The sequence below is a fragment of the Pholis gunnellus genome (assembly GCF_910591455.1).
Source record: "Pholis gunnellus genome assembly, chromosome: 13".
In the NCBI taxonomy this organism is placed as follows: Eukaryota; Metazoa; Chordata; class Actinopteri; order Perciformes; family Pholidae; genus Pholis; species Pholis gunnellus.
In genome coordinates, this window is record NC_136540.1 from 21,341,277 (window position 1) to 21,363,840 (window position 22,564).

At 44.2% G+C, this 22,564-nt stretch overlaps 1 protein-coding gene across 1 annotated transcript; it reads left to right on the forward strand.

Moving 5' to 3' along the window:
• Window positions 1-1,259: 1,259 nt before the first annotated feature.
• robo4 (roundabout, axon guidance receptor, homolog 4) lies at window positions 1,260-22,408 on the forward strand (the record flags this gene model as incomplete). The annotated part of the gene is made up of 19 exons (XM_079171959.1): window positions 1,260-1,458; window positions 6,898-7,221; window positions 10,312-10,469; window positions 11,388-11,508; window positions 11,628-11,766; window positions 12,241-12,368; window positions 13,635-13,750; window positions 13,836-14,067; window positions 14,189-14,310; window positions 14,452-14,623; window positions 14,735-14,932; window positions 15,321-15,363; window positions 16,173-16,285; window positions 16,932-17,255; window positions 17,395-17,499; window positions 17,643-17,778; window positions 18,816-19,043; window positions 19,222-19,574; window positions 22,218-22,408. 19 exons carry the CDS (start codon window positions 1,260-1,262, stop codon window positions 22,406-22,408), a joined length of 3,402 nt encoding a protein of 1,133 aa, XP_079028085.1.
• Between the last annotated feature and the right edge of the window lie 156 nt (window positions 22,409-22,564).

Below are 22,564 nucleotides of genomic sequence, written 5' to 3' on the forward strand. Positions count from 1 at the left end.
TGTTAGGTTTATTTTAAGTCAGGTTTTGGAAATAAAGCTCCACTTTTCTTATCTTGCTTTTTGGAATGAGCCCTCGGTTCTTCCTGAACTCCTCGACATCGTTGTCAAAAGTTACCTTACATCAAAAATAAAGGTAAGACATTCAAACTAGTCTGTAATTTGGGGTATTTGGGAAACTATCGACAGTACTTTTTTATAGTACCATTTGATAAAATGCAGTGTAATCTCTGTCCGCTCTGGGAGTCCACTCAAACCAGACAAACCCACTGTGTTTGAAATGAAAGCAGAACATACTGACAAGGTTGACTTGGTTTGCTTCTCATGGGCGAGCCAAGATGATGTATGAGACTCATACTGTGCAGACAGGCAGCTACAAATTTGCTTGGCTAGTTGACTGGTGGGAGGTTGGGTAGTGAGTGGGGGGGCTCGAGTTGTCACATTAAAGCAACGCAGTGAAAGAAAAAGAAGCCTTTGTACCCATTTTGTCTTTTCTGAAACTGTTGTTTTGTCAAAAGAAAAACATTCTTCTGGTCCGATAATTTACATCTGAGCATGAGAACTAAAAAACTGCACAAGAGAGAAATGTATGTATTTTTGACAAATGAAAATACTCTTGTAGTGCATTTGGTTTTGGTCATTTTGGGCGAAATGCTTTTCTTACTGAATGATCAAAGCATAGATTGAATTATTCCACGTGTGCAGTGCTACATAATCAAAAAGTGTTCTGCTGCATTTGATCAGTCACATGGTAAACATTTGATTAATGGAAGTGCTCTGACTTGGGAAAACAGGCCTCTCTGTGTTACCTCCCCCTTATTTCAACCTCCTCCTCCCCTAGACTGAGCCTTGTTTTCTGCCCCCCCCCCCTCATCCCATGCAGAATGAATGGCACAGATGTTGTTGTAACAAGACAGTACCCCATGGTCCCCTTTCCCCTCACTACTCGCTCAGCATGAGGTCTGAAACTTGTTTTTTGATCATTGTTTCCCCCCCGAGTTCTCCCACCGCGGGAGAAAAAAAAGGACCCAAAGAGGAGGGAGATGGGGAGACCAAGAGCAGCCAAATTAAAGAGGGAGGGAAGGGGAGCACACAGCCATGTTTGAGGAATATGAAGAAAACATACTGTTCAACTATCTCTGACTAACCAGTGGAGCGTAGGACGGGTCACAAGTTGGATGTTTGTGGAGCCAGTTCACTTTTTACTGAGGGTATGGACGGTGCAGCGGAGCTGCAGTAGGGGTTCCAGGTCTTGACTGAAGATGCAGGTCGGTGTGTGGCTTCTCTGGGTGTCCTGGTTCTACACCTGGGCAGAGTTCTCGCAGAGGTGCGAGTGCCAAGACGCGTGTCCAACAGAGTCAGGACTGGACAGGAGGTCAAAGAGCCGGGTCAAGGAGCATGTTCGTCACGGTGTGGGACACAAGCACACGGCTCACAGGAGCAGGCCGCACCGCAAGAAAGGTGAGTCTTTAAAGCCCACACAAGGTTTCAGACTGGAGGCACGCAACACTGATGCTGCAACCTGCTGCAGATGAACCCGTGAGTTAGAATGCAAGGTCTGTGCATTTAGTTGTTAAGGTAGGTAACAATGCAATAGAGCTGAGATCAGCTGGTAAATTAGGTCATTTGAAAATTATTAAAAAATATAAATAACATGCTCATTGTTTGGTAGACCACAGACGCCAGTGCTGTGTGTGTAAACATTATAATAATGATTGTAAATTCAAGCATTTTTCCCATTTAAAATGATTTTTTTTCTTTTACTCAAATCCAAGATGTAGAACAATATTAACTCTTCCCTTTGTCACAAAGTGAGATATAGAACATTGAATGTAAGTGACAAAATACAGTAATGATCAGACAGCAAATACGGAAATATTTCTAGTTTTTGCATCTTATGGGCTGTGCATGAACACATTCTTTTATTTGCCAAAAAAGGTTTTTCACAGACAAAGACACGTACAATGTAGAACCAGAGAGGTCAAACTCTCAGTTAAACAAGCTTCTAACTTATTAACTGATCTGAGATCTGAGAGGGGTGGTGCTGTGTAAAAAGTACATATCTCACAGATGAAGAACACTCATCTATTGTATTTAACTGTATTTAACTATATTTGACAGTTAGTCCTAAACAGAGCTAATGTGACAGCAGATTTCTAAAACATGTCATCATTTTAAAATCATGTTTATCAGCAATTATATAGTTAAAAAATGTTATGAAGAATTTAGAACAATGTTAAGGATATTTTAAGTTGTTTGAGGCTAAAAAAGACAAAGGCACTGCCTCTGAGGAAGGAGTATGTTAAGACAAATACAAAATAAAATGTGTGTACAAGATTTGACAATCGTCCAAATGTTTAAATGTCCTTTTGGTTTTGGTGCCATAGGGAAGCCATCTGCCTAAAGCCCCGACGGGAATCATAATCATGTTCTAACTGTGTGTGAAATTAAAAAAAAGTGTTAATAACCCAACACCGATCTGCTCACATCTGAAGGTTTGATTACAAAAGACATCTCTGTTAAACAGCCAAAGCATTGCATGTACTACAGATGGATTATTTAACTAATTGATTAAAATTTGAAAATGGAATGGTGATGGAATGCAATTACATTATGTCAACACAGATTATATTTTTAGTTTTAAGCTATATTTAAAAGCGGTTATTCATGCCGACAGCGCTCCTTGATGCCTTTGCAAAACACACTTGAATTACACTCAGAACTTACTCTGAAGTCACTTTTTATCGCATTCCTCATCATAGCTGACACTTTCTTTCTTCTTCTTCTGTCCCCGCCCTCCGCGCCCGTTCCAATACCCCTCCTGACCTCTGGTCTGGAGCCTGAAAGAGGTCCGTTCGCTCGGCACATCGCGGCGCGGCACCATTCCCATGGGTTGTGTTGAGCCGGGACTCATCCTTCATCCTCTCTAAGGCTTTTGTTGCAGACTGAAAGCTGGCCGATGCCGGGGCCATCAAACCCAAGTTGTTGGATCAATACAAACATCCATCACTTAGCCGGGGCCTTTCTGAGCCTCACAATGAGCCGCTCACTAAACAATGCTCCATTTATGTGAGCCATTGGAAGGAATGAAGTAGCCATAGCTCACTTATTTCTTGCTCTGTTGTGATGGAACTTAGTTAACTTTGTTTTTTTTATCCTTCACAAAGTTACATCTTAAATTACCATTTTACACTTTATACCATCACAGCACCTCCGTTTCCTATATGTATTGCATTGTGGGTAAAACAGTGTCCACACACAATCTACTCTATTTTCCTGCTGGATTAGCATAGAATAGGTTTAGAACACAAAACAGTATCTACAAAGTCAATTTCTTTCCAATTCAGTGATTTCCGATAACAATACAAACTGCTTACTTACAGTTGAAGTACTTTGTGGTCCCATTGCATGAGTGAAAGATACATCATTTCCTTCTGTTGTTTAGAGATAGGAGACTCTGAACTTCCTGTTTAATGTTGCCAGAGCTGCTGCCACAAATGGTCAAAAACAAACTAACAAACAAGCAGCCGAGATGGGAGCGCTGCTTGTGTTTATCCACTACAGCCGTTTTCATTTGATTTGTTAACCATGAAAAACTAAATTAATATATTATTCAACATTTGAGCCATACTCAGACTGTCCTGTGGGGTTTCAGTCTGATCTGTTTGGAAGCAGAGGAGTTTGCCGTGGTTAGATAATATAGAACAATAATGTCAACAGTTTGTCTCTGTATTTGAGTGTTTTCAGCAAGTGAGGAAAAATGACCAGAGTCCTTTATTAGTGGGATTAGTGGGAATTTGTGTAGTACAGTGAACTATTTGGCATTTGTCAAATAAAGTTGGCATATTTAAACACAGAGAATATGAAATTTGTAAAATAAATAATTTTATTTATTTTAACAAAGAAGCCAAAAGCTCAAATAATATCAAAGTCAGATGCCATGTGTTGTTCAATCCATCACCTTACTACAATTAATAGCATATTGATTAATGTTCTCGCCTTTTATATTCTTGTTGCATATTACTGTCCTTGCTGTTAGTGCTCAGGCTGTCATGGACACAGTAAAATGTGTGAAAAGTCTAAAACGCCTCAGTGAATTCTCTAAAATCTTCATAATGAAGAGTTGTCTTTGCCAGGAAACCCAGGGGGAAATTATTCTGGGAAAGTTTGGATTTCTGGGTTTTAGTTGAGGTTGTATGATGGCCTACATTTAGCTTAATTTTTTTACCATCGGCAATATCCTGTAAAGCAAACAAGCAGTATGGGATGTAGCAATATCTTTTTTACTCACATTCTTAAAAGATAGATGACAAGATTTATATTGTAAACAGCTATAGGCCATTACAATGGAGTGTACGTGTGTCAATAGGGATTTTATTTTGAAAAGCCCACCTGACAGGGAGCCTGATGTCACTACGTTACCTTGACGTCGGCGCGCTTTCAGAGAGGAGGCAACGAGTTGAAGTTGGCGCTGATATTCATTGTGGGACGCTGCTCTTCAAGTTGGAAGTTCAATTTAAAATGTGGTTTTAGTTCAAACCAAAAGAAGCTGGACTCTACGCAGTTAGTTAGCCAACAGTTAGCTTCATAAAAGGCTATTTACCAGCGGGTTCCTGAAGTATCTCTGAGTGTTACCTTCACTGTCAGTGATGAGCAGCGGTGTTTTCAGCATCGTGTTGGCATCAGTGTTCAGTCTTCTCCTGTCAGGTAAGAAGCCCACGTTTGACATTTGGAATCATTCATGTGTTAACTTACAGCACTACATGAGCAGACAGGTGTGACGGATACAAAGCTTAACTCCCTCACTGGCATGCTTCATGTGTTAATGTAACATCCATGAGTTAAAGACATCTACCAAGAAGACATGAGGCTTCTTCTTGATTCTACTTCCGGGAAGTGTCTTCAAATGGTGCTGATGGTGTACTTACCTTAAATAATAGAATTGGGCTCTAAAGTCCTATTTATCCTATGTATAGCTGCTGTGTCTTCAGCACCACAACACCTTCTGTTCCGGTGTTAAACCTTCTGATGATAAACCTGCTCCTTGTCCTTTTTGAATGGTAGCCGGTACATATATGATTCCTACACTCCTATACATTATCCAAGGAGAACTGAAACAGTGACAGCAGCTTTCACTCCCATTGCAAACAAACAATAAGATCGATTAGACCATTAAAGTTTCATTTGCCAAAGAATGAGAAATAGTCCAACTTGCAAATGAGCCAACATCAGAAACCCTCACAGGTCCAGGGGCTCTCCTACACCTCCAGGTACAGTCATGTGTTACGTCATCTCCTACCAATCATTTCTCTCTCATTGATTCATCTGAGATCATTTCCTCAATTGATTGATTCATCGTTTGCTGTTTAAAATGTCAGAAAATAGTGAAACAAATGTGCCTCACAAGCCCAAGTTGATATATTCATATTAAACATAACTTTGAGGAATGCACTATATTAAGCTCTTTATTGTAACCGTGATGCACGGGTGTGTTGGCTGCATCTTCTTTTCCACTCTTTCCTCGGGGACAGTGGGGTTGAACAGGCTGCTGTTGGCTCATTTGAAGGTGTTTCCGGCTGTAGTGAGTGAATGAAGTAGTACGCTTCTGTGGACTGCCAGATTAAGATTATATTCAGTTCAGGTGTTCCTCAGAAGATCTTAAGACTTGTGTTGTTTTTTGCACCCTCTTTTATTTTGGAAGGAGCTGGTCGTGCCTGATTCTGAATTCCACAGGCAGCATCCGTGAGGGTTCAACTCTCTCCCAGATACTTCTAGCCTCAGTGGCTTTGTTAACATGAAGTGACAGCAACTTATTTTTTAAGATGTTCTTTTAGTTCGTCAACGGTGAAATTCCACTTCTAGAGCGTCTTTTGTTCTGCTGCGGATATGCTGTTGATGGGGGAGTTCCAGTCTGCTTTTGTTCAGGGTCGATGTTCCTGAGACCCTCCAGCTTCCTCTCCTGTCAGGAAGCTGATCACAGTCTCCCCGTTTCCCCTCACTGTGGTCATCCAACTCCATGGGAAGTTCAAACAATGGCATTCCACTGCTGCCGGCTGCAAATAGACATTGCTTGTTGGTAGCGATGGCTAAAATGTTTGTTGCGGGACTTCTAGAGAGTTTAGATGAACTCAAATGTGGGGATGCATAGTGCTTCAGGTGTGGCTCTTTCTATACAGGCACAAAAGAAGAAGGAGCTCCAATTGATACAGTGTGTTTTGTGGATTTGTATCAGTGGCGGTAATGACACACGTGATGGCTTAGCCCACACCTATGGGGGTCCGTATCATAATCACGGCATTAAGGCTCTATTTTCCAACCCTTTTGAAGTTATAGAAAGCTTAAAACTCTGGACATCATTGGCAAAATCATGATAGGAAAAGAAATCATCCTTTAGAGCCTTTATCCTGTTTTATATTTGAATGTTCTCAAACGGTCTTCATCTTCCTGAACCCAGAAGACAACAGATGTTGCGGATGTCCTTTCTTTAAGTGCTGGGCGATAATTCAATATGATCATATATCTTCTTTCAATGGAATCATATCGTGATGAAATCATGAATCAAGATATCGTCGTATAATTTGTAGTAACAAACTTAAATTTCTCTGAAAATCTGAATTGGTAAGAATTCTGTTCCTAGAATACCCTTGTCAAGTAGTAAAATACTCTTTAATACTTTTGTCAAGTATTTAACTCACACAGGAGAATGTAAAAACATCCTTCATGTGGTTATTTCATACAGACAGAAAACAGGCTATGTCAACATGCTATATATAGATATAAAATGCCATATCGCCCAGCCTTATGCTAATGACTACAACAAGCAGTTTGTCTCTGCTCTGCTGCTAAACATACCCGTGGATGCTGATAACAGTCTCTATAAAACCTCTGTGTCGTCCTCAGGTTCCAGAGTTCATGGACAGGAGACGCCGCCCCGCATCGTCCACCACCCGGCCGACGTGGTGGTGAAAGTGGGGAATCCCGCCACGCTCTCCTGCCGGGCGGACGGCAGCCCCACGCCAACCATCGAGTGGCTGAGGAACGGACAGCCTCTGGAGACGGGGGGAGACGGACAGCTGCAGCCCATCGTCTTATCGGAGGGGAGCATCTTCTTCTTGAGCGTGGGAGGGGGCAGGAGAGGTCAGTCGCACGAGGGCGTCTACACCTGCGTGGCCAGGAGCAGTGCAGGCATGGCCACCAGCCGCAACGCATCGCTGTACATCACAGGTGAGACCGGGGAGCCTACTAGATGACCTACGCAGACCTCTGATCCCTCTCATTTTTCAATCGTCCAAGTATGTGTGATTGAACTAGTTAGCAACTTATGTTATTTATTGTATCATGCACATACAGGTGCCCAGTGGGGATACACCATCGATATCAGTATCGATATCGATAATGATATCGATAATAATAATTCAATAGCTGGAGTGGGTATCTGTGACTATGGGGCCGATCTATTCAATTCAAATCTATCTGGACTTCATACATAAAGACTGGAATTTTAATTCCTGTTCAAGTTTTGACAAATGTTTTTCTGCATAGAAAATATTTACACTTACCAAGCGGCTGGTGTACCATTTCTTATTTTACTAATAAACAACAATTCAGTCAAATGACATCTATGTATTTGTTACAGTCACTTCCACACAGTGGGGCTTATTAATTACACACTGGTATCGGGACTGAACAGTGTCATTGGCGCGCCCTTAGTTCCCAGCTTATATAGATCTATATGCAACAGAACACACAAGACTACAGTGGTGACTTTACTCAGTGCTGATCTCTGACCTGCTGAATTCACTAAAGCACTAAGACCATCCTCAAAAGTCAGATGCTGAATACCATAAATATGTAAAATGCGCCGTAACTATTTGTCTTCTGTCTCTGAGGAGCTAGTGTCCACCTTGAGCCACAACATGGAGCCAATCCTTTTCATGCTCAGCTACAAACAAAACACCATCTGCATGAAGTAGCACACTGACCTCAGTGATCCAATCCTTTTTATAATCCACAGCTTAGAAGATTTACCTTCATCATTAACATGAGGAGAAAACAACATTGTTTCTTGCTGCACACCAAATAGTTGAGTCTAAACTCATCAACAACAGGTGCTCAATGAACAGATGGAATACAGTATCACATGCTATACTGCTAATTCAGCTACACCTGAAGTTGATGGACAAACTCACCACCTTTATGTGGACGTCCAATCAGTGTTGATTATCTACGTATGTAGACGATGGAAGCATTCCGTTCCTCAGTGCTGCTGTATTGACACAGAAAGCTGAGTTTTCTATATGTGGATGTAGTGTTGGCTGTTTTTACCCATTTTCTTTTGTAGGAAAAACAAAACCCAGTCACTCCGATGCTTTCACTTTACTGGTTGTTAACAGGTTCTAAAGGCTGTTTAACTGCCTGCCTTTGTCACTGGTAATGTAACAAAGTTGTATTTTAGTTTGGTGAGGATGTGTTACAGTCCTCATTCAGGATTTATGCAGATTAGAGTGGTAAAGAGACATGACTCCCCTAACACTGCTCTAAAAGGGCGGGGGGGCAAACCTTTGATATTAATATGTAACTGTCAGTCTAATATTTAGATGTAATAAACAGAGCAGGCAGAAATGTACAAATATGTGCTAAGAGGTAATCACAGAGCTCATTTCACTATGTATTGACCTCTAGTGTTTACACTATGATGTGCACATTATTGGAATATGCTGAAGCCATATTCTAGTTTATTTAGAAGAATTCACCAAATAAAAACAGGCAGAAGTTTGACCAAGTTTAACATTAATGTAACCCTTGTGTTTTGATGACATTGGCTTCACATTGTTTGGGTTCTCACAAACACTGCTGCTTTATGGGTAAAACAATAATCATAATAATAACAAAGTCAGCCATTTTTCCCATTATATATGAACTTTTCAAAATTGAATTGGTAACTCTTCCTTTTGTCATAAAGGACCATAAGGTATATTTATCACACCAAACAAGCACATGTTTGATGTTTCATGCTATATGGTCTGCACATGAACAACAGCGTCATTCGCCAACAAAGAATTGTGTTGTCCTACATAGAGATGTTATTATCGTTGGGGTCATTAGACTACAGAGAGGTCTCACTCCCTGATGACAGAAAGACAGATGTGGGTTTTGGGAGGAGCAGTCAACATCAATCCCAGATACACAGCATGAGAACATCGTGTTTAAAGATGAGGTCTCTGAAAGCCTCATTTTCTGTAGACGTCTTCTGAAACATGTCCTCAGTTGGAATTCATGTTAAGAGGAAATCTAAATCTTCATGAAGTATCAAGGTGATTATAGAGTGTGAAGTATGTTTTAGAGCTGTTAAAGAGGGCTGGGATCTCCAGGACACATGCTTCTGACATATCCATGAGACAAGCTCACGACTAAAGGGTCTGTAGATGAATATGTGTTAATGGGACGTTGTTAGTCTTCATGTTTATGTCCTGTGCGCCCAGCTGATGGTTAGACACCTAATTTGAGATGTTTGCTCAAAATTCCCCTGACAGTTCAGAGTACAGTGTCCATGGCTGTTGATGGGAGAGGACCCTCTAAAGTTACATGGAACTTTTATGTAACTGTCTCAGTTTAATACTGATGCCCCTATATGACCTCCATGAGGAAACCAGACCACCAGAGAGAAGATAATGCCTGCCATCGGGTCCGATTGTCCTCAAAAGCAGAAACGGTTTAAGGCACACAGGTTCACCAAAAACTCTTTTAGCTCAGACTCCGGCGGGGCCTCCAGCAGAGACCGGTCCACCGTGGACAGACCCAGATCCTCCAGCAGTGACCGGTCCACCGTGGACAGACCCAGATCCTCCAGCAGAGACCGGTCCACCGTGGACAGACCCAGATCCTCCAGCAGAGACCGGTCCACCGTGGACAGACCCAGATCCTCCAGCAGAGACCAGTCCACCGTGGACAGACCCAGATTCAGCAGTCGGAGCTCCAACAGGAGGTGGAGAGCTCAGCTCCAGGCAGCAGTGGCTCCTCCTCCGGTCAGGAGCAGAGCTTCTCCTCTCTCCTCCTCCGGTCCCCCGCTGAGAGCCAACACCGACATCAAGCTTCAGGATGCCCGTGCTGTATTGCTGGGCCCGCTAGAGGGAAGGGAGGCACGGGAGAACCAGAACCAGGACTGAGCCGGGGAGACTGACCCTGCTGCAGTAAAATGAGAGATTTTTCAAAGGGAAGCTGGTGCTCAGAGGAACTACCGCTTTTGTCCACAGGGACCGCCAAAATCAACAGAAAGTGATGTTTGTGTGGACTGACCCCGGTCTGTTGTTGCAGTGTTGCAGGAGGAGTTCAGTTTGCAGCCCAGTGATGTGGAGGTGGCAGAGGGGGAGGTGGCTGTCTTGAACTGTGGCCCCCCAATGGGACACCCTGAACCTAATGTCATCTGGAAGAAGAATGGCTTGCCCATCAACAACACTGATCACCACTACACAGTAAGCCCTCAGCCTTAACACGCATGTGAAGGCAGTTTTACATTGTGTCTGAATAAGAGAGACAGATGGAAGTAAGACGTCCAGCCTTGTAACGTTTCTACACTGCACTAGTCTGAGCTGAGTCTGTCAGATTAATGTGAAGGCAGCAGCAGCTAAACAATGCACGTCACGTTTGCATCGTCAAGAGCACTGTTATCAATTTGTCACTTATTTATCAACTCTTATTCACACAGAGATGTTCTTTTATTTGTCACCCTCATGGTGCAGGACGAAACCGAGCGAAAACTAACATTCTCAAATATGCAAACTGCATGGATGAAGTTATGAATATTCAGCAAAGCGCTTTAGACACAGTATGTGACCAAATCAAAATGAAACGACTTGTGCGCTGTTGAATTTTATAGAACAGACAACAGAAATCTCTAATACATGATGAAAGTGTTTGTTGAGCTTCCCTCACGATGCTCATTACCTCAGGCTCCAATCGACAACTACCTTTACAAATCCAACAGTGATGCAGAGAAAATAGAAAACTATCTTATTAGCTCATATTATTACTTCTCAACACATACTGTAGACCAGGTGTAACTATCATGCAAACGTGGTGTCTATTTCTTGTCACTGTCATGTGTGAATGAAGCTGTTAGGAACATCTATGTAACAGACACCTGAACGACAAAAAGACTTCACTTTAGAGATCTATGTTACATGTCCCACGTCTGAAAATGATTTCATTGCACTTTACCCACCACATTATTCTGACCAAGTGTCCCTAGTTTAGTGGTTCTGAATCTGTCAAAGATGTAGAAAATCAGATGCAGGACATGGAAACTGTAAAGATATATAAATAATGTAGACCCAAGGTCATATATGAGTACCTAGTCAGAAGTGTCTCTGCTCCGTGTGTCTGCACTGTAGGAGCTGAGTGGGAAGCTCATCATCGCCCCTGCAGAGAAGACCCACTCTGGTGCTTATGTGTGCGTGGCCAGCAACACCGGGGGAGTGAGGGAGAGCAGGGCGGCTCGGCTCTCTGTGCTGGGTGAGACCACGTTCCCATAGCTTCTTATTAGCACTGCTCTGTGGAACTCAGCTCCATGTTCACACTACAGTACAGTGCGGTACGGTACAGTAGAAAGCTGCTCTTCTCGTCCACTGCAGCCAAGCCGGTGTTGGTGTTGAAGCCAGAAAATGTGTCTGTGAGGACGGGGGAGTCTGCCCAGTTCTACTGCCAGGCTAAAGGTGACCCCCCGCCTGCTGTGGTCTGGAGCAGAGAGCAGGGGCCACTGCCCAACGGCAGGTACTTCATTACGGCAATACACAGAAATACACACTCCAATCTAGAGGGAACTTGAGTGAATGTTGATTGATGTGATGTATGTTTGCGTTCAGATGACTGTGACGTGCAGAAAAGCGGACCTCATGTTCCACAGTGCTGACTTCTTTTCCTTTTCCTGTGAGAAATTCAAAAGCAAAAAGAAAGATTTGACTTGAACCTGTAGCTGGAAGCTTCTAACTGATGCTTAACATTAGGCCGGACATATACTGCAAAATTGCATTATCCCAATTCATACTGCCATTCACACACTGAGCTCTTTTACTTCAGCGTGTCACTGCGCTACCAGCAAGATTTCTCAGCGCTTCTTTCTTTCGTGACATTCTTGGTTGTAAATGAAACCAACTCAAATATCTGCTGAATCCACATTTTCAGTTATTGCAAAAAGAGATCAGAGGGACAGTAACTGTGAAAACTAACTGCTCTATGTGTGTTTAGATATCTTGTAAACCCAGACCACACTCTCCAGATCCACTATGTGACAGCCCAGGATGCTGGGAAGTACACCTGCACTGCTGTCAATGATGCAGGTGTGGTCACTGCCAGCGCGCAGCTACTAGTTGAAGGTAAGATGAAGCTGAGAAAGCAGAATCACTGACTGTGTTTCAGTTCCCCTGTCGGCCGACTCAGGGAATGTTAGTGCTGAACTTTATTTTGTGGTCCATCCTGGAAGCAGGAGTCAGACAGGAGGCTCTCGTCTGTCTGTTTACACGTTCACACATATGAAGGTGTTATTGGAGCAAACCCCCTGAGCACCAGAGACCGTGGAATTCTATTTTCAGTTTTGAGGTTTCTACTGTTTATACCAGTAATCTGATTCACATTGTTTGTCAGAAGGGAGCCTGATAAACTCATTTAGTTTGAGTAAGTGTGAAAAATGTTACTTACCAGCATAAGAGCGAAAAACTGCCGCACACCGTCCGTTTACAGCATTTCATTAGGGTTATGTTAGGGTTACATTCTAACAGTTCCACATATCACAGCACACACAGGTACACACTTTGTCCAAACCAACTATAACTATGACTTTTAGAGCTTTTTTAAATTCCAGTGATCCATTATAAGTAAGATTTATTTCCTCTCCTGTATTTCTGATTCTTCTGGTGAAAAAGGGTTTTGCTAGAATGATCGTTTTAGGTTCCTTCATTTTCTTTTTCATCTGTGGGAGCCAGTGAGAAATAAAGCCTTGCCAGGTTGTTTTTGTCAGTATGATCATGTGTTGTTGTTTAATACTCTTTTGGGCCACAAGAGGCTGAAGTGCAGCACTACCTCGTGTTCTAAGTAGGACTAACAGCATTCATGCCGTCTTCCAGGTGAGGTTTAATGGGGTAGGGGTGCACTTCAGCCTCTTGTGCCCTAATGAGTATTACAACAATCACTACAAATTGTCTTGGCAGTACTTTTTCTTTTGCCACCTTATTTCCACAAATAAAGAAATGTTCAGGAACTTCTATCCTGATTATCCTGGCAAAAACAATATTTATTATAAGTCAAAAACAGGAGATACAATGGTTTAGATCAGACTTAGACAGTGGGCTTCCATACTGCAGCCTATGCAAACAAGTGATTTTAAATAAAAAATGCATTACTCATTATAGCCTTACAAGAATGAATGAACCTCTCACTCCATCGAGTCTCAGTGGACGGAAACGAGTTGACAATTCTGTCCGATATTTAAGAGGACAAAACACCGATATGTTGCTCGGTGACGCAGTAGTTGCCAACATTGTCATCTGGAGAGCGAGTTACAACCATCACATTTGCTTTAAATAGTTTTTGTGAGTTATCTTCCTGTCCTGTCTGTCCATCTTTTATAAACCTTGTGTTTCCAGAGGCTCCCAGCAGTAAACAGAGAGACCTCCACAAAGAGCTGTCCGCCTTGCGAGTTGCTCTGGAAAACGTCACCATCGTGACCCCTGGGTCTAACGTATCGCGAGTACAATGGAAGGTATGGGCAATCTGATTCCGATCGTTTCAGAGACCGCATGAATATGTCAGGCGTATGATCCATGTGGTGTTTCCTCTCTGACCAGCTCCAGTCCCTCCCTGCCCAGCCTCACTACCTCGACGGCTTTGAGGTGCTCTATCGCTCTCTGCTGCCCGCCAGCTCCGACTGGGCAGCGAAGAAGGTGGCTCTGCCCAGCTTCCAGGCTCCTGTGGGCCCCTTGAAGAGGGGCTACAAGTACGAGTTCAAAGTCCGTCCCTATGGCAGCAGCCTGTATGGGAGGGAGAGCAACACCCGGCACCTCAGAGTCCCAGAGACAGGTGAGCAATGATCCCATTTAGGAATATTTGTGTCCTTCTTTTCTGCTTTCTTTTTGTGTTTTACTGGACTGTACAGCCATGTTGAGAGGATAACAGAGAACTCCTCCTCCTCTTTATGCAGTGCCCAGTGCCTCTCCACTGGCTGTGTCCATAACAGTGAGCCATGAGCAGAATAACACCATCCTTTTGAGCTGGGGGCCTCCTCCTCACGAAACCCACAACGGGATCATACAGGGATACCAGGTAATCACTGGAGAACACTTCCTGACGCTCCTATGTAGCATCAGCCCCGTGAGCAGAGTGGAAACATAATCCCTTACTATATATCACCAGATGCTGCCTTAGTGCACCAGCTGTAGCGCTTCATGCACTCTGTTTCTCCAGGTGTTTTGTGTGGAGTCTGAGGAGCAGCAGTACCAAAACTGGACAGTGGACAGCGGCCAACACAACCTCGAAATCTCCACCCTCAGACCAGGGAGACGGTATTGGATCACCATTGCAGCTGTCAACGGGGCTGGAGTGGGAATGCTGAGCGACCCTCATGGATTTGTCATCAGTGAGCAAAAGGGCACACGCTAAAACGTAGCTGTTCATTTCTGTGTGTAATCGACACCACAGAGGAGAAGTTATCATATCTGATTTCATCTGCTTTCTGTTTGCCTCTTAGACCCACAGATTGGCAGTCCCCCTGAGTCAGACAGCCAAACACGGGATCTGTCCCAGGTCCTGGCCCTGCTTCAGGACCCGGTGTTGATCGGCAGCATTGGCGCCCTCCTGTGGTGCGTTCTGATGGTGTCGGCTGTCTACTTCTTCAGACGCCACAGCAGGACAGGCCACCTGATACCAGGACATGGCAGAGCTAAAGGTGCAACAAGTTCAAAACCGAGTCTCACTTACACCTGCAGGACTTTAAGTCTGTGATGTCATCATGAACAAAGAGCCGGTCTATGTATTTATTCAGGCACTGTACAACTTTATGCTTCTTAATATCTCTCATCTCAGAGGGATGTACTTCTTACTTTACTACATCTCAGAGGTACATGTTATACTTCTTACTGTACTACATCTGAGGTACATATTGTACTTTACTTTACTACTTCTCAGAGGTACATATTGTACTTTTTACTTTAAATTCAAGCAGGCAGTTTGCCAGTGCTGTTTGGGACTTTGTGAACATAGGCTCCTCAGTATATTTATATTCTCTCTCCACAGCTGTGTATATTCTTTAATACTTTTGTACGTTTTTCTTTTAGGTTTGCGCAGACTAGCCAGTGAAGATCTCATCATAAAACACAGGTAACGTGCACAGAATTGTCTGAGCTTAGTGATGACAAATATGGTTCAATGTGAAATGTGATCACACTGAAGTCATATGAATAAGTCCAAAGCTAAATGTGGTTTAAAACCCCTTGGACCCGAGCGAGCCCCATTTGGGGTTTACGAGATTTTTAATCTATCTATGCCAAAATGATGCCAAACAGCTCTGTTAGGATAGATTGTACAATATGAGTGACAAATAAAGTGAAATATATAATTATAAAGTATATAAAATGAGAATTTTGCATGTTTTGGTTTAGATAAACACCTATAATTGGGGTTTGCTTCACTTTATTTACACCAAATCTTTTTGTGAGGTACCTGCACCCTTTGTGCTATGAATTGGGAATGTTTTTAGGCTAGCCAGGGCCTCATTTAATAAATTACAGTGCTTTTTCTTCAGACGAACTTGGGAATTTTCCCTTTTTGCTGTGTTTGCTGTGTTCAGCTACTATTAACCAGTAACATATACACAATATTTACTCATCTCATCAAATCTCACAATCGTGTTAGTGTTATTCAAGCATCAACATTTTTAAAATAGACCTTGTAGTTACAGAATTGTAGTCTCTTTTGTATGGGTTACAATTTTCGAGAAAAGGCCTAAAAAAGGCTTAGGGTCCAAAAGGCTACTGATACTTTATGAAAGTATCATTACTTTGTGAAGTACGGTAGAAGCAGTGATCTTTATAGTTCTAGTTCAGATTGAAGGACTCTACTCGTACGTAGTTTCACTAGAGACATGATGGAACTTCTCCAATCCTTTCCCTGTGCTGCCTCCTCTTCAGGATGGCAGCTCCAGACTCCCCTTGGATCTCTGGAGGCTGGAGACCTGCCTTCAACCAGAAGTATCAGGACCTATGGGCCCACGGTCAGAAACATCCAGGACTCAGGGGCACCAGTGAGTACCGATTGGCACACTGAGCTGGAGTGGACATTGGAGGCTCCTGGCCGGGTGCTTCGTTCACCTGAACTCTGTTTCACCGCTGAGTTAGATGTGAAAGGTGTCAGTCAAATAAAAGGATGCTGTCAGTCGGCTTCCAGGTGGATGCCTTGTGTTTGGGGAGTGAAATGTTGTGATGGTTTATGATTTTTGCATAATTATTTTTAAATCCATCTGCTTTATCGTCGGTGGTTCATTTGGTAACCATGGTAACTCCAGTGCAGTTGAAACAGAAGTGTGTAGAGCTTGTGTGCTCCTCAGTTAACTTTAGCGGTTTCTCATGTAACAGAATGTGAGTCATAGCGGCCACACAGTGACCATCCTCTCGGTTCTTGTGTTTATGATACATGCTGTCCGGTGGCTGTCTCCACTCATAATATACTCATAATATACTCATAATATACTCATAATATACTCAGAACGGTATTGGCTGGTTGGTAATAAGCCAATGTGAACCAGAAACGGACCACAATGAAAAGGCAACAATGTGTCTTTTTTTCCAAATGAACTGAACTAGAGTGAAAGACACCATGTCAGTTAACCTGTAATATTTCTGATGAATATGCTCTGGAGTGTCAGTACATACTCATCAGTGTTTCATCAGGCCTCCCGGCCTCCTGGAAGGACCCTGGCCGCGTGGACTCAGCCGTCCCCATTGTGACCGACAGCTGTGGCGTTTACGGCACTTTCTACGTGGACCTGATGGGCAGCGGCCTCAAGACCTTCAACAGTCCCGGTTGTCGCCCCAAGATGCCTCACGGTCCGCCTCATCAGCAAGGAGCCGAGACCATCCAGATATTCCCTCAGCCTGCCGCCAAGACCCCGCCCCTCGGGAGCCGGGAGGCTCTGCCATGGAAACAGGCCATACGGCCACAGCCCAAGATGGGCGTGCTGTGGGAGTCGTGGGAAAAAAGCCACAGCAAGCAAGGTGAAGACTGGTGGAGAGAATGTTATAACCTTCTGATGACGTGCAGACAGAAAAACTGCTTTGGTTTGAATATTTGACAATGTATCAACATAGAATGTTGGGTAATGCGTTCTAGATGAACTTATTTGTTTCCCCACAGAGTTGCATGCAGTGAACAGCGTCCCCATAGCGCCGACCAGGAACCAGGCTCGTCCATCCAGACTCTACAAACAGAGACTCAGTCACGTCCCATCAGGCCGGCACGGTACGGCAGTCCATGCTGTCATTGTTGTCCATAAGCTGAATAAGCTAGAAATTGTACTGTAACACACATTTGAACTAATATTTCTTGGTTGCAGGTAATTAGTAAGTATTTATTATTTCTACCTGTCCAATGTTTCTGTCCAGTGTGTGATAAAGTTGCTGGCTGTCCTCGTCTGCTGCATTACTCTGCATCATTACACCTAGTGGACATGCTGCCCCCCCCACCACCAATGCCCATGGAGGACACCACGGACACACACAGCCTCACCTCAGATGAAGGGTAAGACACACACACACACACACACACACACACACACACACACACGGGTCAGACTGGGTGGTGCAGGGTGGGAAATAGGCACCACTACGTTTCTAGGGTGCCATGAAGAAGTAGTGTGATGTTAGGATACAGGACTCAGGGTAAATCCGATTGATCGATGCTGAATTGTTGAGGTTTATGTCAAACACAGCCATGCCTCTCTATTCCAGGGCAGTTGAGTAAATCTTAATAGACATGAGATGAGGAAACGAGGCTTCCCTGCTGCACATCCTCTCTTTCTGGAGATAACCTATACTTCCTTCCTTTGAGTACGTTTTTGTCCTGTTGAGAGGTCCAAGCAATGGCCACACTTTAGTGGAAACACCCTAGATGGGAAAGAAAGATAAAGATCTTGTTTGTAGGAACACAAAAAAACATAGGAAGTTTACGTAAGATTCTATATATTTAGTGGAGACGGATGACTAAAAGCCGTTTGTTTCTCGGTACCAACTGAGGAAACGAGAAAGCGCCAAGCAAACGAGTGACAGGACGTCCCACTAACTGAAGAGTTTTACATAGTAGCAGTAATGTTCTGGGTTTGTATCTTCATGAAGAATTTTAAAATGTGTTTAGTCCAAGGGCAGTTCACTTTTCATATGAACCAATGCAATTTCGTTATGTTCCACAAAAGACCCATCTCATCATAGTGTGACTGTATCAGTTGAGGCGGTATACAAGCATGCCGTCTGCGCCGTGATCTGGTTTGGAGTTGTTGCTGATGTGCGTATTGATTTCTAGCTCTACAGTTTCCTATTATTTATTTATTCCTTGTCAAATAAAGGAAAGAGATCCCTGTTACTAAACAACAGTTCAGTGTGTTACTTATGTCCTACAGAAATGTCCCGATCAGCCTCTCAGTCAGTGATGTAAGATTACTTAGTCAACATTTTTCGATGTAGAGATTTTTTCCATGATGTGGAACAAAGACAACTCTGAGACTGTCTTCCACCTGGCTGAGAGGACATGTCTTACACGCCCGTCTCTCGCATGGCCCTCAGCTCCAGTCGTTCTACGAAGCTCACAGGGGACATGGGCTCTCTGCAGTCAGTGTGTGCTGCGTCAGGCTGCCGTGGGCAACAACGAGCCACCGACCACGGCTGCTCCTCCTACAGCCACCTGTCTACTACGTCCTATTCCACGTCAGTGGATGGAGAACAGGGCGGCACGCTGACGGCACAGGAAGCCGCCCAGTATCTGGAGCTCAGCCCGAAACCTGAGAGATGCAGGTAAAGATGCTGCACAGCTGGTGGTCCGAGTTGGTTCTGATCCCAGCTCAGTTCTCTTGTGTCTGAGAAAAAACAACAGTTATTGTGTAGATGTCAACATTAATGCAACCATTGGTCTTTTCCATGCCAGTTTAATTTATAGCGCATATATTCATGTGATCATGCCTCTTTCTGTCAGCAGTGCCCTGCATGAGCAGCACCTCTCCTTGCCTCACCCCTTCTCCCCCACCCTGGGCTACATCTGTGGCCCAGTCCGCTCCGGTCAGCAGTACGCTGACCCTGCCACCGGTGAGCCTGAGTTCCCGCCGATAGGCTTGCGACACACCCGCCTCCGGAGCACACCCTCCTCCTGCTACAGCGAATGGGACAGCTCGCTGTGGAACACCTGGAGCTCCGTCACGGACAGCAACATGGCCAGCGCTCGCACCAGCCTCATCAGCTCGGTGGACAGCTGCTACACCAACGACAGCGCACACTTCGCCCGCCTGCTGGCCGCGGCGGCAGAGAACATGAGTGGAGCCTCTCTGTCAGGTAAGCAGAGGAGGATCTTTTCCTGGAAGGTGCTCATTACAAATAGTTCCTCAACAGGTTCTGTTCAGTCTGGAGAAACAGGACGGTGTGTGTGTTCCTGGTGAAGGAACATGTCACCCAGTGCTTCAGTGTGGCTTATTGTGGTGTTAATGGAGCTCTATGGCTCAGAGGAAGAAGGTATATCAGGCTTGGTACTCTCCAGACTTCTCCTTTAAGACAGTGGTTGAAATAATGTGTTAATTGATTACAATATATTTTAGAGATAAAATGAAGTAAATCACAAGCAAAAAACCAAACAAAGTTGAACATACTTTGCGTTGGCAGAGATATGTTGTTTTTGTGCTTTTCTATCGGCCTGTGACCTGTGATCAATCGATTTTCTTTCTCTGTTTTACATCATAATAAAGTGAATGTCTTTGGGTTTTGGACAATACGAGACATTTAAAGACATCGACTCGGACTTGGAGCAACTGGGATTAATTGATTAACCTAGAAAATAATCGACAGATTAACAACAAGCCTCCGTTGCAGCTTTAGTGTTATTTGAATGTGTCAAAAACAACGACTAAAACATCAGAAGAGGACGGCTGGTGGCCTGTTGTATCGCATTCCTCCACTAGATGGGCCCCTCTGTCTGTGGATGGTCGAGCTGGTGACATGCAGCCTCATCAGCAGAGGAGGAGCAGACAGGAAAGCTGTTGAAGTTAGTTTTGAGCACTTTCATCATTTTGAGGGCTAAGATTCTAAATCACTGTAAAGAAGACAAGTAGAGGTTAGAGAGCGAGCACATCCTGTACTTTACGTGTCTGTGGTGTAGGAGACATGATATTAAGTCTAACATCTAAGGTGTCCCCAGGCAATTACTTAAGACCTTTCACCAAATTGAACCTCCAGATGAGTCCCCCCCCCCCCCATCACTCACTCTGCTCTCCATCTGCAGGCAGCGTTCAGCTCTTTGGCTGTTCTGTGCCTCTGCTATTCTTCACACACAGAGAAGTGCAATGTGAAAACCTCCTGAGTGCAGCTGTCTGCGGGTGATAATGCAGTCTCACAATGGCTGGTGTTGAACTCATGACGTAGGTCCAAAGCCTCAGATCAGGTGACACCGACCTCCTGATGCCAGCTCTCTTACCCAGAGCTGGAGCGATGTTTCCTCTTTGAGATTTGGAGACTGTATGTAAGGTTCTCCATCACCAATCACTGGAAGACCTATCGGCCGATTCCATCACGATCACAGGGTCTATTTGAAGCTTTCTATTTATAGTAAAGCATTATTTATTTATTGAACTACTCTTAACATTGTATATTAAGTATTTCAATTAAGAGGCGAGAAAGCATCATGAACTAACAACTGTTTATTTATTGGCAGGCAACATGTGCGACATTTCCAACTCTCTCTTCAGCAGAACTTCTGGTGCACGCTGGTGTAGTGGCTAGCACTGTCACCACGCAGCTAGAGGTCTGATCCCCGGGTCGGTCCTTCTGTGTGGACTTTGCATGTTCTCCCCATTGTCAGCGTGGGTTCTCTCCGGGTTCTCCGGCTTAGTTTAGGTTAATCGTTGACTCTAGAATTGCCCGTAGGCCTGATGTAAGCGTGAAGGGTTGTCTGTCTATGTGTGTCGGCCCTGTTGCCCATTGCCTTCGCCCAATGTCAGCTGGGATGGATCACGTGTGGAACACTATAAACAGAACTACGAAGCGTCCTTTTGGGAGTAGAGACACTACTTCATGTCTCAGTTATCCACAGCTGGGTGAGACTCTCTCTGCCTCAGCACCATCTAGCTTTGAAAACTCCTCATACTCCTTGACGTGACTCACCTTCAAATGTCTGATGAGATCCATGGTGGAGACGTTTTTCGGTTGCTTTCTTCCACAGACCCTGAAATGTACTGTCTTTTTCAGACACCAGGTCGAACGTCCAGACCTGTGAAGACATATTAGAGGCACGCAGAGAAATCGTCATTTCGGTTCTTCTGATCGGCAGTCGTAGAGACCACCGGTCAAACTATTCACAATGAATATGAGCCGATCCATCAGAACACCCTTGATCATATGCATCAAATCAAGAATTAAATCTGTGTCACTACATGTTCTTTTTCCTCGGGATGTGCACAAACCGCTGTCTGTTTATATTCTTATTGAACACAAGTAGCTTTGTCAGCAAGGGAACAATACAACTGAATATTCCGCTACATTGAACCAGCCATACTGAGGTTCAGTGTGCTTGTGTACAGACCGGAAGGTTAAAAGCAATCCTATGAAAACAGTGCAGTGCAGAACGTGCTTGTTTCAGAGTGGGACTCATTGAGTGGGCGGAGCCTCTTTAGCTTGAATCCTTCAGTTTAGAATAAACTATTATTATTCCTGGACCGCTACATTTCTCCTGAAGGTCTGAAGTATAATGGTACCTTCAGAATCCAGAGCGAGGCGGTTGTTTGTGTCGTTGGAATCGTTGTGCTGTCAGTGACAGGCGGCTGCTTCAGAGCAGCTGTTCCTCAGAGAATCAGCATTAAAAGCTGCTCCTCAGAGAAATGTTTACTCGTTCTGTCACCTCCACAGGCAAAGAGGTTTCTGCTTCAATACAATCCTCCACTCCATATTGAAATGCATTTCAACACGTCGTTCCCCCTCTTCTGTGTTCAGACTTCTCCCCGCCAGCCTCCCCCCTCAGCGCGTCGTATTCGGCCTTCCGCACGGAGAGCGACTCGTTCGGCGAGCTGGAGCCGGTTCCTGCGTGGGACTGGAGCTCGGCCTGGGTGGAGGAGATGGAGGCTCGGTGCAGAGCCCAGTATCCTGGCAGGAACGGCAGACCCTTCGACGGCGAGGGACTCTGAAAGATACACCGTGGCTGAAACACCTCACAGCAATGACCAGGCAAACGGACAGACACCACTCTGGCTGACTTTTCAGATGCTGCAATTTTTTTTCAGGTCTAAATAATTCAGGGTTTGATTTCCCAATCAAGAATAAATACATATCTGGATTTGAAA